Below are 16,537 nucleotides of genomic sequence, written 5' to 3'. Positions count from 1 at the left end.
TTTGATTGTGGAATAGCAAAGCACTAGGGATCGGAGCCTAGTCAAGCTGACACATAAATTAACCAGCATACATCTCTCAAACAGAAATACTCTCCATTTCAATTTTGGAAATGTATAGTAAGTAGAAATTGGTGAATTTAATGACTTGTATAGAAGGGAGGTCACACACTATTTCATCAGAAGCCTTTTTTTTTTGTCTTGCCTGAAAGTTCAATTTATTGGTAGGCACAGGTCAGGCAAGGCAAGGCAAGGAGCTACCAAATCCTTCATGGATGCAGGGCCAGCCACTTGGAATCTGTTTGACTCCATAACCCTCTGGGATCAGGCACTTCTCAACTACCATGTCTTCAACACATCAGCATTAAACTTGGCGAAGCACCACTTCTTGGGGATGTGGATTTTCTAGAGTCCCAGAACTTGAGCCTGGCCCTGTGTAAGGTCGAAGTCACATGCTCCTTGATTTGAAACTGGGAGCGGATGGCAGGGTGACTGGGCCAATGAAGAGCAAATCACAGTGGTTTGCTGTTCTCCACAGCACCTCACATTCTGGCCTGGAGCTCGTCAGCCCCAGCGCAGGACAAGATCCCATTGAAGCGATGACGCAAACTCTGCTGGGAAAGTCATTGTTGCCACAACTTTCCCCGCATACTAGTTGGTGCAGATGCGGGCAGCCTAAAGGTCCTCTGGGGACAGCTAATCACATTCAGCCGACACTATATGGCCCCAGACGGGAACTCACCTGCCTTTGCTTTCCTCTGACCTAGGTCAAAGATGCAAAACTGGTCATCAGCAGCCCGTGGCAACACCAGGATCTCTGACACAGCGAAGGAAAAGAGCCGAAACCACCTGACGCAGAGGTGGCCTCGTGATCTCACCTCCCACTCTTATTCTCACCCTTGTCCTTGCTGACATAGCCTGGATTCGATGCCAAATCATACCAACCCCCAACAATACCAAAATAAAACACAGGGATCTCAATCCAAAAGAAAGAAGAAAATACTAAAAACTAGAACAAATTAAAAACGGGTCAAAGGGAAAACAAAGAATTAGATGTTAAAATGTAACCTATGTCTACATTAATTCACTTTCTGATGCACTCAGCCTGAGGTCAAGGCCATTGACCAATGGTCCAGAGGAATTCAATGGACATTGAATCCCGTGGGGATTCTTGAATGGATTTCACCCTCTCGCTATCATCCGTACTGGCTATATTTCTTCCAAAAAAAGATTTGTTCTCTTCTGGCAGTCTGTAGGACTTTCAAAATTCTTCACCAGCAACCCAGTTTAAGTGCACGAGTTCTTCTTTGGTTTTCCTTATTCATTGTTCAGCTTTCATATGCATACAAAGCGACTGCAAATGCCATGGCTCGGGGCAGGTGCAACTTAGTCCGCAAAGTGACCTCCTCGTTCCTTGACATTTTAAAGAGAACTTGTCCAGCAGATTGGCCCAATGCAATAACTAGTTTGATTTCTTGATTGCTGCTTCCATGAGCACTGGTTGTGGTTCTGAGCAAAATAAAACCCTGAATTACATCATTTCCCCACCTTTATTATGGTATATATTGGTCCAGTTATGAGGAATTTGATTTCTTCACATTGAGTTTTAATCCATATTGAAGGCTACAGTCTGATTTTCATCAGCATGTGTTTCAAGCGCTCCTTGCTTTTAGCAAGTAAGGTTGTGTCATCTACATATCAGTTTGTTAATAAATCTCCAATCCTTCTGTCACATTCTTCTTCATATAATCTAGGTTATTTCTGAAAACCCCTAATACTCAGTGTGATGGCTAGGGATGGTGCTAATCAGAAACTCCTAAGGAAGAGGAGAGGCAAAACCCAACCTATCCACTTGATTGCCACCTGATGGCACCTCCTTAGTGTCATAAGCCTTTTTGTAGAAGATAGAGCAGAGCAGAATCCTCTTTGGCCTCGTAGCTTCTGCTGGAGCTGAATCACCTGTGTGGTTCCTCGGTCTTCTCTGGCATCACAGGCTGGTCCCAGGAGCCATCAGTGGGCTACCAGTGATGGATCCATTCAGCCAACTGCAGACCTCGGCATCCACCAGCATGTACCCCCTGATGTCTCTGCTCCATCATCCTGCTTCCTGGTCATCAGCTTTCATGAGTCAGGAGAAGTCTGACTTGAACTGGACAGGACTGGACTTACTGATTTTTACTACTATGTTAGCCATTTTTTTTGTATAAATCTCTTTATAAATGCAACACATACAAGTGTCACTGATTTTGCTTCCATGGAGAACCCAAGCTAACACACTCAAGCTAAGAGCCCTGGTGGTGTAGTGGTCCTCATTGGGCTAACTGCAAGGTCAGCTGTTTGAAACCACCAGCTGCTCCACAGGAGACAGATGAGGCTTTCTACACCTGTAAAGAATTAGTCTCAGACACTCACAGGGCAGTTCTAGCCTGTCCTATAGAATCACTGAGTCAGTATTGACTCAATGGCAGTGAAAGGTTTTATTTTTTTTAAGACTTTCACTATTCTTTGCAGCACTTGTGAGTTTGTCATACTATGGTAGCTTGCATACTGCTATGATTCTAGAAGCCATGCCACTAGGATTTCAAATACCAGGGTCCCCTATGGTAGACAGGTTTCCACAGATCTTCCTAACTAAGATAGCTTAGGAACAGAGGTCTCACGACCTGCTTCAAAAAGTTAGCCAATGAAAACGTTATAGAGAACAGCAGATCACTGTCCAACAAAGCACTAGCAGATGAACCCCCAAGGTGAGAGGGCACTCAACAACAGCAGCAGCAATGCACTTTGATGCACCACTGAGCTGGAAAATGTTGCCGGACTGAGCGAATTTTGATCTGTTATACATAAGGTTACCATGAGTCAGATTCAATGCAATGGCAAGTAACTAGAGAGAGCCTTTATTCACAGAAGAAATTTAAATGGCCGACAAACATATGAAAAATAAGTAGAAAAACCTATAGGCTCATTACTCCTGGGTTTCATATGCCCAGGATTGATGAACCTATAGAGGCAGCAAGTAGGATAAAGGTTCCTGGGGTACAGTGGTGGAAGGGGAACCGATACCAAGGAGTGCAAGAAGGAAGAGGATGTTTTGAACCTGGTTGTAGTAGCAGTTGTACAATACTGCTTGATGCAATTGAACTATGGAATGATATATCTGTATTATCTCATAACATAATTGGGTGGAAAATATGTGCCCTCATGACATGCAACCCCAGTATTAATCAGGGACATGTAAATTGGAAAAAATCATTTTCACAATCTGATGGATCAAAGTGGGATTAATAAAATCTAATGAAGTGGGAGTGTTGGGAAATAAATCTTCTCATACATTGTTGCTGGGAATGTACACTGGCCACATGGCCCCACACCCAGCCCTGCACAGTCAAAAATTTGTGTATAATTTTTTGACTTATTAAAAACTTAACCCGGGTAGCTCAGTGGTTATGTGTTGGGTTGTGATCCTCAAAGTCAGCAATTCGAAACTACCAGCTGCTCCTCAGAAAAAAGGCAGGGCCTTTTACTCCCATATACATTTACAGTCTCAGAAACTCAAAGGGGCAGTTCCATCTTGTGCTAGAGAGTCACTATGAGTCAGCATCAACTCAGTGGCAGGTTGGTTTTTAAAAATGTAACCACTGACCAGAAGCCTTACTGATAACATAACCGATTAACATATTGGATGTGATATGTATTGTGTACAGTACCCACAGAAAAGCTGCATTTTCAGTGTGAGATGGAGAGGTATTTCACTAAAAGTGCAGTCTTCATCGCTGCAGTGGCTGCTGCATGGGGCTTTACAGTGCCCTTTATGCGGATTCGTTCATCTTTAAATGAACCGGCAACCACAGACTTCAAGCTATAGTAGCTATCAAGCAGCCCACCTTACAGTGTCACGACTTCTCTGCTTCTTGGGAGCGCCTCCAGCACCATCATGGCCTGTGGTACGGATCCAGGGTTGACAGTATTGTGCTGAACATGGTGGAGAATCCATGAGAGGTATTTTCTGGGATTACTTTTCACCAAGATATGCAACTTCTGGACTCAAATGGGCTAGCAATGTAAAAGGCTGGCTCAGTGAAACGCTATGGATCCCAGTGGTTGGAGCCGCTGCTCATCACGGGAATGGCCCAGGGCTAGACAGTGTGTCCCCATTGTACAGCATTGCCATGAGTCTAAGGCTGACTTGGTGGCAGCTAACAAGAGTAACGTAAAGCTGTGTGTGATGTCTGGGGACCACTTGCTTATCTTCTGCATTGGATGATAAAGATGCCACTCCTGCAGTCTAAGCGCTCAAAGTTTGTATTGTCTAAACAAACCAACTGTATTCTAGATGGGTGCAATCAGGACCATGTATTTATTTCATCCAACTCTTGTGGTTCTATCATTTATTAAGTGGTAGTGAATAAATTCTTTAAACTTGCTAATCCTTTAACATTAAAGGGTAGCATTTCTACCTCCTGTGCTTATTGTTAGTACTATCACAGAAATACCTCTCTACTAGGCAGTGTGAGGCAGACAGATACATAAGGAACAGCCCCCAGTCTTTGGTGAGGCTTCAAACTTAGTCAGGGCAAGGACACTGGGTACTGTTCTTGCCTGTGTGCATTCAGAATCTGAAACTGTCTCTCCTGGAGAGTTTGGGAACAAGTGAACACTTTTCCCAAACTTGCTTTCCTGCATAAAAATAAAAAATCAAGAGGGAGACAGACAGGTGTATATATGTATAAACAAAAGCAGTGATGCTCCACAGAAAACTGCTAAAAACAGACTGAGGAAAGACATAACCAGTTGAAGCAATGTTGTCACAGGGTGGAGGGATCGTTTAAAATTCCAAGACTGAGGGGAAAGCTTTCTAGGTCTTAGGGCATTGGGGTTGGCTGCTTGGAGGGAACTGACATCAAAACCTGATTGAGACAGGGTCCTACCCTGGTGTAGAGACAAGAAGACACACAGAACTGAGAGGTTGTTTTCATTTCACTTGTTCATTATTATATTATGTCATGTGGATACACAATATCGGTTATAAAACTATACTACAACTGTCCTCACATAAACAGGAAATTACCCTGTTTGCCACGGTCCAAGGTCTAATATGAATAAAGCTAGCATTGGGTGTAGGACTTTTTCTGAAAACAAAGAAAAATGCCATTTTATGGATGGGCTTTTATTTAGTTAACACTCCTCTGGGTATAGTACATTCAATATCAGATATCCAAACACATCTGTAAACACAAAGCTCTGAAATCACAGGTTATTTACAAATGACTTCAAGATTTGTAGTAAGGTGCTTTTCAGAAGGGCATGATGAGACAGATAAGCTGTATGTTAACTAGAGTTTCGAGTTTGGAGTTGTCAAATGAAAAAATAAGATTCTTTAGAAAGCACTGTGGAAAGCGGGTTTTCCAGTCACCTTAATGAGTACTAAGACCTCCTTCTCTAATATAATAAGCTTAACACAAAACCATACAGAAAAATCCATTTGGTCCAACTCACTAAAGGTAGGGAGCCTTACAAGATAGCAAGACTTCTACACATACACTTGGGGTGTGTTGTCAGGAGAGGCTTGTCCCTGGAGAGGGACATGACCAGACAGTGTTCTGTTCTGTTGTGCATAGGGTCACTATGCATTGAGACTGAGTTGACAACACCTAACAACAATGGCTTCCTGCATTAGGATATTGCCCTCGCTGTTTCTCTAGTTCTCTGCCAGGTATTTAGAATAGAGAGGAGGCCCTAGGAATGAAGTCAATCACATTTTTCAATATCATCTGACAGCTTAGTACAGATCCATCTTTATACTGTGGCCAACAGTTAAAATAAAGGAAGCAGTAATGTGAGAGCCACATCAGAAAACACATCTTCTATGGTCCCATTTCACTGGGAGGTCAGATATTCAACAAATGATTCTGAATTGGGAGAACTAAATTCTAAGCATGAATCTGTCCCAATTTCTACCAAGTAACAATTACAAGACACTTTATGACCAAGCATGCTGGTTGTATCACTAGCTATAAAAGAAAACTAACTTGTCACCAACCGCCCATAGCTGCTCATTTGTGTCAATGGTGACCCCATGTACGTGTCAGAGCAGAACTGGGCATCCTAGGAGTTTTCAATGGTTGGCATTTTTGAAAGTAGACCACCACGCCTTTCTTGAGGTACCCAATGACCTTTCTTGGGATGGATTCAAAGCCCCTAATTTGGGTGCTCTCAGTCCGGCATGTTAATTACTTAATACCACCTGGATACTCAGTTTCAAGAGCACGTCTACCCACAGGCAACTGGACAGAAAGACATGGTGATCTATTTCTGAGCAATCAGCCACTGAAAAGCTCCAAGGAAGCACGGTTCTCCCCTGACACACACGAGGCCACCATGAGCCAGCGTTACCTCCACACGGCTGGTTTCAGTCACCACGTTTATATCCACAGTGTCCAAAGAAAGACTGTAAAGCTTGTTTCATATTTATTGGATACACATCATACGGTAGTACATACATTATTGATAGTCTCTTAATTTAACAAATCCAAATAAAAACCATCTATGAAGCTAAGTAAGATATATTTATTAATTTTAAAACAAGCATACATACACACAGCAAGCCCAATTTCCACCATCAGTATACATCCTATTAGTGGGTGACTAAATCAAACTGTTGTAAAGAGAGACTAAACCTTTGATTTAAAAAATGTATTATTTTGATTAAGCATCTATAGCCACAATTTTAAAAATCCTCTTTTCCTATTAAATCTGCCAAGGTTCTGATGAGATATGTTCCTCAAGTCAGTGGTCAATTAGTTTTAATCCTTAATTCTAAGGTTCACAAAATACTTGAATAAGCAAAATATACCTAAATTATGTGTAGGAAATGAGAGGCTAACTGGTTCTATCTTCACACTGATCTATTGGCAATATTTCTCACAATCAAACCAATAACAATCATATTTTCATGCAAAATCTATCAATATTTATATGCTAATTTTCTCAACATGTTAGCCATATCAATGTAATCAAAATCCTAGGCAGAGGTTAAAAATAGAGCTTTAAAATCAAGACCAAATTTTAGGTTAACCACTGGTAGAGTTGTACAAGGCGCTCTGGTGGGGCAGATGTTAAGTGATCAGCTGCTAACTGAAAGGTTAGTGGTTCAAACCCACGCACTGGCTCCTCAGAAGAAAAGTTTTGGCAATCTGCTCTCGTAACTAACAATGTCCACCACGGAACCCTAAAGGGCAGTTCTACTCTGCCCTAGGGGCTGTGCAAGTCACATACAACACACACACAACACTGGAACTACCCTGTTTTGTTTCCTCCTGAATGTACCTAGTCTCTTAAGGCCCATGTGTCTAAGGTTAGAATTCAATATTAATTAAGGACTCTGGAGTGATATAGAAAAAGGAGTAGTTACATGTTTGTTCTAAGTCCTGGTTACTGACCTTTAGAAAAACAAGACATTGCTAATGGGTTAAGGCAAAAGATCCCACAAATTCGCGTCCCCTTCACAACCACTCCGGAATGTGATAAAAGCAGAGGGCAACTAGGATCCCAGAACAAAGAGCCTGGACCCAAATTGGTTTAACCCTCTCACTATTAAATTGTCGCCCAGCGCATCAGAAAAGATGTGTGGGCTGTGGCTAAGTCATTGTGTAACGTGATGAAAAGATTTTGGAAGGGCCCCGCTTGTTGAGGAAGCAGTGGGACAAGGACATCTGGGTTCTCCTGACCGAACAGGGGTGGTTGGTTCTCCATAGCAATGGACTGCTGGCCCCAAAGCTTCTTCAGAGAAGCGCAGTCCATCCTGATCAACAGGTGATCCTGCTTCCCACCTCCTGATTTATACACATGGACACAACCAAGGGGCCTTCCAGAACTTCATAGGAAACATCGATTCTCTTTTACTTCCATTTTCCCACAAGCTTTTTGAAGCCTTCTTGGGTGTATTTCTTTCAATGAGAAATGCAGTACTCAACAACCACACAGACCTACAAAATCATCTTCCTCTTTACAAAGACACATGGGCACCAGAACGCCACGACACAGAGGACCCTCCAAGGCCAGAGTTGCATCGGTCATTAGAATGAAAAGGTTCTTTGTTAGAGACACATACGGGCAGTCTTTAGAAGAAGAGCAGCAAGCACAGATTCCCGTAACACCGTGATCAAAGAGCTGCACCAATCACAGACACTGAGTACATAAGTCTATCCGTGGAAAGCAGTCACCGATTCTGTTAATGCTGGAAACAACGAGCGGTTACGGAGGGATTCTATAGATAAGTTAGAGGAAAGGGAACATTCTCTCTTACTGGCCCTACTTTTACTACCTGCCCCCACCAACCACTCCTAAATAAATGCACACATTTATATAAGTAACACACCAAGTTCAATGCAGTAAAAACATGACCTTTTATAATATGCTTCTCTCTTTTTACTCACTTTTAATCTTGGTAACTTTAAATACACAATCTCATAACAGCAAATATGCATTCATGGTAACAAGAACCATCTCACTATCCTTTCATTGGACACATCTCGAAGTAACACCAGGTGACCTGAAAGGTGACGGGATAGCAGCTGAGGGTATTTGTCGTCTTCTTTCCAAACACTTGGAAGGGAAGTCTTGTCTTTCCTCCTTCTGCAAGGTCTTCCTCAGAAAATACAGGCAGCTCAAAGGAGGGCAACTGAACCGCAAATCTCTCCTCCTACAATGTCAGCATTCTCGTTGCGCGAGGATGTCATCTCCAGCGCTAGAGCAGCCTCTAGAAATGGAATTGAATGGCCCTTGCTTTATCATGTTGCACACAGTAATAGGTAGTCTAAGAAAACTTGAAATCATATGCATCAAAACAAAGATTCTAATAACAATCTTTAGGATAATTACTAATAAAATAAGCAAGGTAAACACACTATCATTATTTCAATAATGACTAATTTTGACAAAACAGATTCTGAATTTGGGGGGGCCTGCATACAGTTTGTAAGCAGTAGCTCATACATTAGTTAATTTGTACAAAGTAACTCACAGAGCTCACAGTAAAAGACTCCATAGAGTTTGCACTTAATTCCAGCCCCAATCCAAGAATAATTATTTCTAATGACATGACCCTACTCAGTAATCTCCCTCCTAAAGAGATGGCTGAAGATATGGGTGCTAACACAAAGTGTGTGAAAAAATCAGGTGGTGCAGTGCTGAGCTATCAGAAAGAATAGTGTCTGGGGTCTTAAAGACTTGTCTTCAAACAAGCAGTCATCTCAATGAGGGAGCAACTAAGTTCACATGGATAAAACACAATAGCCTGTGTGAGCCAAGTATTATAAATAATAAAATCCAAACCTGAAGGAGGAAATAGTATCAGAGTTTAAATCGTGAACTCCCTCCCAGTTTGCAGAAGATTATGGATGACAAGACTCACAGCCAATGAGTTGCTGCCAACTCACAGTGACTCTATAGGGCAGAGTGAACTGCCCCCCGTGGGTTTCCAGAACTGTTAACTGTGTATGGGAGTAGAAAGACCCATTTTTCTCCTGTGGAGTGGCTGGTAGTCTCGAACTGCTGATCTTCTGGATTGCAGCCCAGTGTGTAAACACTATGCCATTTGCAGGGTCCCACATGGATTAAGCCTCCCATGAATCCCCTCTGAGCGTAGTCCTGAGATGTGAACTGCCTCGCTATCAGAGAGCACTGTAAAGCCGATGGTGATCAATGTCATTAGCTAAAATGTAACACATTATCATTTGATTTCCTTTTTGACTCATTTTAGATTTGTTTCCATTTTTCATATTTTTTAATTCCTTCCAGTTGAGGTTGTTCTGTTTTGTTTTGTCACGTTGTTGGTTTTTTGTTTGTTTGCTTCCTGTTTATATTTTGTATGAGATCCAAGAGAGGTGAATCTCTAGAGGCAGTAACTCAATCGATAATTACCTAGGAGCATGGCAAGAGAAGTTGTGGGGGGATGGGGAGCCAACGATGACGAGTACAGGATGAAAATGTTGTGAAATCGATTGTGGTGATGACTGCACAACTCTTCTGAGTATGATACACTGATTAAATGATATCATCTGTACATTATATGCCAATAAAACTGATGTTAAATATTTTACTTTTAGAAATTTGGGAAATTTTACAAACATCTGGTCATATGACTGTATTTCATAAAACTTTCCCAGGTCCTTGGGAGGAACCAGTACAAGTGAGGGATTAGTCTAAGTTGAAATATAAGCTTCCCAGTAAAATTTGCTTTTAATATCATTGACGCACAAAGTGCTTTATGGAAGTTAACAGATTACTTCCAATAATATAGTTATGAGAATGTGGGACTTTATTAACATCATGTTTCACCTAGAATTATTGCAAAATTAAACTATGAGTGACTTACCCGATGTTGAATGGCAAATCATCACTCAAAAGGCGTTCCTCTCTTTGAGTGTTAAAAAGCTACAGTGGAAAGGAAGGCAATCCCTGGAGACAGTGCTATCACTCTTTTACTGGGAAAAAGCCTGCCAAGCAATCATTTACTCTGTCTCGGTTTGTAAGACCATGGGGTAAATGACTGATGAGGGAAATAAATACATACTCTTCTGGAACACCTTGCTAATCTAAATTCACATTACTGAATTTGAGGATTAAGAGTGAAGGGGTGGAGTCTAGCCTGTCAATCAGAACATAGCCAATGAGGCCTCCGTGGGCATGGCCTTCCCTGAGGATTCTGGGACAAACTCTGGTATTTCCTCCTTGGAGGGGGAGACACTTCACTCACTTCTTGTGAGACATCCCTGAGAAGCCACGTGGACCAACCCTGATGCAGCCAGAACCCTGGACCTGGAGAAGCCACGAGGAGACCCCTGCCAGGGCTGAGATGCTTACAACGCCACTGGATCCAAAGACTTTCTACCCACTGGCCTGTGATCATCCTGCGTTCGGCGTCATTGCATGTGGTTCTTGAGTCTGAAGAGGACTTTATAGGTTGGTGTCGGACATATGGGCTAATATTGGACTTGGGGGATTGGACTGGACTGGGTTGGAATGCTTTCTTAATGTACAATTACCCTTTATATAACTCTCTCTCATCCACATATGTCACTACAGATTTGTTTCTCCAGTCTACCCAGACTAACACAACTATATTCAATAAAGTACAGAATAGCTTAAGAGGAAAAGATATAAACATTATGAAAAAGGAGTTCATCCAGAGGAAAATGCTACTTTTGTTTTTTAAATGGTATAACTCTATCAGGGGTTTTAATGGAATCAATCCCCAGAGAAGGCTTCAGTTAAAGAAGGTGGTTTTCAGCAAGCTGTAAAATATTTCCCATGAAGGTTACACAGGTTTTCAGAATGAAGAATCAGACCTACCCAATTCAGAATCCAATACTCCTCAGTGCTGGGGTTCCACTCGAGGGAAGTCAGCCTCCGAAGTGTCTGACGGGGGAGACCCTGCTGCCTATGAATTTAAAACCAAGTATCGTCAGTTCACACTCCCTAAAGAGCTCAATTGTAGTGGCTCAAATATCAGATAGTTAGAATGAACTGTTTATAGTTCAAGTTACTTATACAGAAGGGGATAAAATAAGGAGACACTATTCTGTGACTTATTATTTTACACACACATTAAATGGTATTTCAGATCTGCAATAGCAGTATAAGCCTACTATAAGTCATAATCTTTCCCACTTAACTAAACAAAACCGAAACCTTCTCCCTTTCTAATGGAAGGTTTTGTTTGCTCTTTATTCCTAAGGCATTGCCTTAAGGACAGACTCTAGTTACAGAATGGCAGAAAGTTTAAGTGGTTAAAACTATGAGAGGAACACCACTTTTCTAGCCATAGCAACCAAAACAGGGGGTTCCTATAGAGCAGCGGTTCTCAGCCTGTGAGTCACCCAATTCATAACAGCATCAAAATTAAAGTTATTAAGTAGCAACGAAAATAATTTTATGGTTGGAGGGCCACCACAACATGAGGAACTGGATGAAAGGGCCACGGCATTAGGAAGGTTGAAAACCACTGTTACAGGGTAAAAAGTATGGGGAAAATCCTGGCAGAAAGAGATAACAGCAAAGGGGAATGTTTTAATTCTATCTGTGAATCCACTGAAGTCTTAGTCTAATTCCTGAATTATGCATGCCTCAGACAGATCAAAACTAGCATGGTAAACACTGGGGAACTGAGATTTAAACCATCTCTTTGGACAACACGGAAGCTCCAGCCCGGGGAGAGTGGCAGGTCTATCCAGACTACACAGGGAGCAAATTAAGAGGGAAAGAGAGAGACAGTAGACAGCATCCTGGCCCACCAAGCTTCAAGGAGAACATTCCCGCTCAGAGCAGCTAATGCACAGAGAGGACCGTAGGGTTGGCCTCATCAAGAGACACAACTTCCCCTTACTGACCCACGGCACTGTGCGAGGGGGAGGGAGGGCAGAGTGTGGGAGGTGGGAAGCACCAGAGACACAGTGCAGGAATTGTGCCCAATCTGACACCCCCCCCCCCACACACACACACACTAGGGTATAACATGAAGAGAGCACAACAGAGCAGCAAGGGGAGCAAAGCAACAAAGTCTCCCAGGAATTCAGAAAATAGACTTCAGACTCCAGGGGCAGGGCTTGGCACTGCATCAAGCCCAATTGGAAGACATTCATAAGGGTTAGCAGACAGACCTGGAACTATTCATAGGCCGGTTTTTGTTTTGTTTTGTTTTTCTCATGTCGATCTATATAAGATAGGCAGGATAAACAATTCTGAGGAGAAAACAGTGGGACCAACGGTTTCGGCGGGGAACAGGGGAGAGGAGTAGGGGGGGAGAGGGAGGAGCCAACAAACCCAGGAACAAGAAAATAATAAGAGATTTAAAATGAATGGCAAGGAGGGTATAGAATGCATGATAGGGTTCGATCTGGTGCAATGTAGCCAACAGAAAGTAGAGAGAGCCGAATAAAGGTCAAACATGATAGTGGGACAGGAGGAAAGTAAAAGGAAACAGAGGAAAGAACTAGGAAGCAAAAGACATTTATAGAGGCATAAACATAAGCATGTACATATGTAAATATATTAACATATAAAGATAGGGATATAGGTCTATGTACATATAGTTTAGGTTAAGTATTAAGGTAGCAGACGAACACTGGGTCTTGACTCAAGTCCAATGCAAGAACACTTTGTTCTAATAACCTAGCATTCTGTGATGCTCACCTTCCTGACATGAGCACTGAAGACAGAATAGGTGCGTAAGCTAATGTGGTAAAGAAACCTGATGGCTCCTGTCTATGACAAGATATAGCAACTGGGTCTTACAAGCTTGAAGTTAAGCAGCAAAGCCCACATGGAAGAAGCACACTAACCCATGTGATCACAAGGTGCAAAGGGGATCAGGTTATCAGGCATCAGAAGACCCAGAGCAAACAATCATTTTGATGCGAATGAGAGGGGTCAGAGTGGAGACGAAAAGCCAAACTGTAGACAATTGGTCATCCCCTCACAGAAGGGTCACAAAGAAGGGATAAGCCAGCCGGGGTGCAGCGTAGCACCGATGAAACACATAACTTTCCCCTAGTTCTTTAATGTTTCCTCCCCACCACTATCATGACCTCAGTTCTACCTTACCAATCTGGCTAGACCGGAGCATGCACACTGGTAGAGATAAGAGCTCTTGACACATGGATTCCAGGACAGATAAGCCCCTCAGGACCAATAATGGGAGTAGCAATACCATGACGGGAGGGGGAAGGTAGGGGGAAAAGGGGGAGAAAGGGAGATCTGATCTCAATGATCACTGTACAATACCAACACCCGGCCCCGGGGAACGAACAACAGGAACGTGGGTGCAGGGAGACAATGGATGGTGTAAAATATGAAAATAAAAAGAATTTATGCCTCGACACAAGGGTTTGTCAAAAAAAAAAAAAGAATTTATGTTATCAAGGGTTAACAAAGGTGGGAGGCTAGGGGAGGGAGGGGGGAAAGAGGAGCTGATACCAAGGACTCAAGTAGAAAGAAAATGTTTTGGAAATGATGATGGCAGCAAATGTACAAATGTGCTTGATACAATGGATGTATGGATTGTTATAAGAGCTGTAAGAGTCCCCAATAAAATGATTTATTGAAATAAAAATAAATGAATAAACCACCTCTCAAAGACAGTAAGGCAGAACTTAGAGTGTATCAACAACTTGGGTGGCTGCCTTCTGAAACATTCCTTAGAGGATTGGGAGCCCAGAGGCTATACAACGAAATGTTCACAATAGCATCCAAAATTACTAGATTAAAAAAAATCTGGGAAAGTGTGACCAATTCCAACAGGAAAAGATAATCACAAATATCAATCCTACTACGGCCCAGACATTACAACCATCGTACGAAGATTTTTAAAGCAGTCATATTATGTTACATAAAATAAAGAAAACAGAAACTTAAAAAAATAATAAATTAAGAACTAAAAATATATAGTATCTGAAATCCAGAAAACTAGATGGGCTTAATGGCAGAATAGACATAGTACAGAAAACTTGAAAATAATACATCAATATAAATTGCCTAATCTGAAGAATAGAGGAAAAAATTTAACAAAAAGTTAACAGAACCTGAGAAGCCTTTAGGAAAGTGCTTCAAGTGCTCAAATGTCTATCATTGAATTTTCAGAAGATCACAAAGGTACTGCAGTAAACAAGTATTTGAAGAAACAATGACCAAAGTTCCCAAGTTTGACAGAAGATTTAAATTACAGATTCAAGAATCTCAACAAACCCAACACAAGTTCAAAGAAAATTTTGGCTAGCCACATCATACTCAAACTAATAAAAACACTAAAAGGTTAAATTTTGAATGTAGCTAGACAAAAATGAAACAGGGATTAACTATTCAAATGCCTAATAATTTTCCCACAGAAATCAGAGATTACAGTGCTGGAAACAAACAACTAACTCAAAGTGTGGCAAAATAAAATCATTCTCAAAATAAAAATAACAAAGAGAAGTTATTACTATTAAGCCTACTATGGAAGAAGGTCTAACGAAAGTTTCCCAGATGGAAGAAAAATGTAACCAGTGAAACATTCAAATCTTTAGAAAAGAAATAATAACACAAATGGTAAGTAGCTAGGTAAATATAAAGACCTAGGTTTTCATAAATGATTTAAAATATTTAAGATCATTTAAAGTAAAAACATGATGTACTGTGGTAGGATATCCAGTGTGTGGAGATGTAGTGTACATGATCACTTTAACAAAAAATAAGATTGGGGGAAAGGGAAATAGGCTCACAAAGTCTCTATATTTAATATTAAATGGGATGATACTAATTATAATTAGACTACAAAAGATTAAGTATACATACTATAATTCCTAGAGCAATCATTAAAAAGAGAGATTTCTAAAAAGCCAATACTAAAAATATTCCATTCAAAAGAAGGTAAAAAGTGTCAAGTAACTCCACATGGAAGAAGCTCATCAGTCTGTATGATCCAAAGATCGTAAATACCCTATATACTCGAATATAAGCTGACCCAAATATCAACCAAGGCACCAAATTTTACCACAAAAACTGCATTAAAAATGTGCTGAAAATCTCAGCTTAGGGTACAGTATAGCACCGATGAAGCACACAACTTTTTTTTTTTTCTCTTTTCTTCTTTTACATTTTATTAGGGACTCATACAACTCTTACCACAATCCATACATATACATACATCAATTGTATAAAGCACATCCATACATTCCCTGCCCCAATCATTCTCAAGGCATTTGCTCTCCACTTAAGCCCCTTGCATCAGGTCCTCTTTTTTTCCCCCCCTCCCTCCCCATTCCCCCCTCCCTCATATGCCCTTGGTAATTTATACATCATTGTTTTGTCATATCTTGTCCTATCCGGAGTCTCCCTTCCCCCCTTCTCTGCTGTCCCTCTCCCAGGGAAGAGGTCACATGTGGATCCTTGTAATCAGTTCCCCCTTTCCAACCCACTCACCCTCCACTCTCCCAGCATCGTCCCCCACACCCCTGGTCCCGAAGGCATCATCCACTCTGGATTCCCTGTACCTCCAACCCTCATATGCACCAGTGTACAGCCTCCGTCCTATCCAGCCCTGCAAGGTAGAATTCGGATCATGGTAGTTGGGGGGAGGAAGCATCCAGGATCCGGGGGAAAGCTGTGTTCTTCATCGATACTACCTCACACCCTAATTAACCCATCTCCTCTCCTAAACCCCTCTATGAGGGGATCTCCATTGGTCGACACTTGGGCCTTGGGTCTCCACTCTGCACTTCCCCCTTCATTTAATATATCTATATATACATATATATACATACATATATACATATACACATATATACACATGCATACACACACTTATATCTTTTTTTTTTTTTTGGCATGGTGCCTTATACCTGGTCCCTTGGGCACCTCGTGATCGCACTGGCCGGTGTGCTTCTTCCATGTGGGCTTATTGAAGCACACAACTTTCTTCTAGCTCTTTGATTGCTTCCTTCACCCAACTCTCATGACCTCAATCCTACTTTACGAATCAGATTAGACCAGAACATGCACACTG

General features: G+C 41.6%; 1 protein-coding gene across 3 annotated transcripts in view; it reads right to left on the bottom strand.

Annotated features, from left to right (window-relative positions):
• Positions 1-5,148: 5,148 nt before the first annotated feature.
• Positions 5,149-16,537, bottom strand: part of CDKL2 (cyclin dependent kinase like 2) — a 72,942-nt gene continuing 61,553 nt past the window's right edge. For 2 of the 3 annotated variants that reach the window (XM_075544194.1, XM_075544196.1), the window contains 2 exons: positions 11,350-11,437; positions 5,149-8,755 (listed from right to left, as the gene is read on the bottom strand). In XM_075544194.1, coding sequence (XP_075400309.1) covers positions 11,372-11,437 — 66 coding nt within the window. In that variant the 3' untranslated portion in view covers positions 5,149-8,755; positions 11,350-11,371. The remainder of the gene's footprint in view (positions 8,756-11,349; positions 11,438-16,537) is intronic. The other variant, XM_075544195.1, reaches the window with a different exon arrangement.

This window comes from Tenrec ecaudatus, chromosome 3 (genome assembly GCF_050624435.1).
Source record: "Tenrec ecaudatus isolate mTenEca1 chromosome 3, mTenEca1.hap1, whole genome shotgun sequence".
Taxonomy (NCBI): Eukaryota; Metazoa; Chordata; class Mammalia; order Afrosoricida; family Tenrecidae; genus Tenrec; species Tenrec ecaudatus.
Note: the sequence above shows the minus strand (reverse complement) of the source record. Positions and strands in the feature narration are given on the sequence as shown.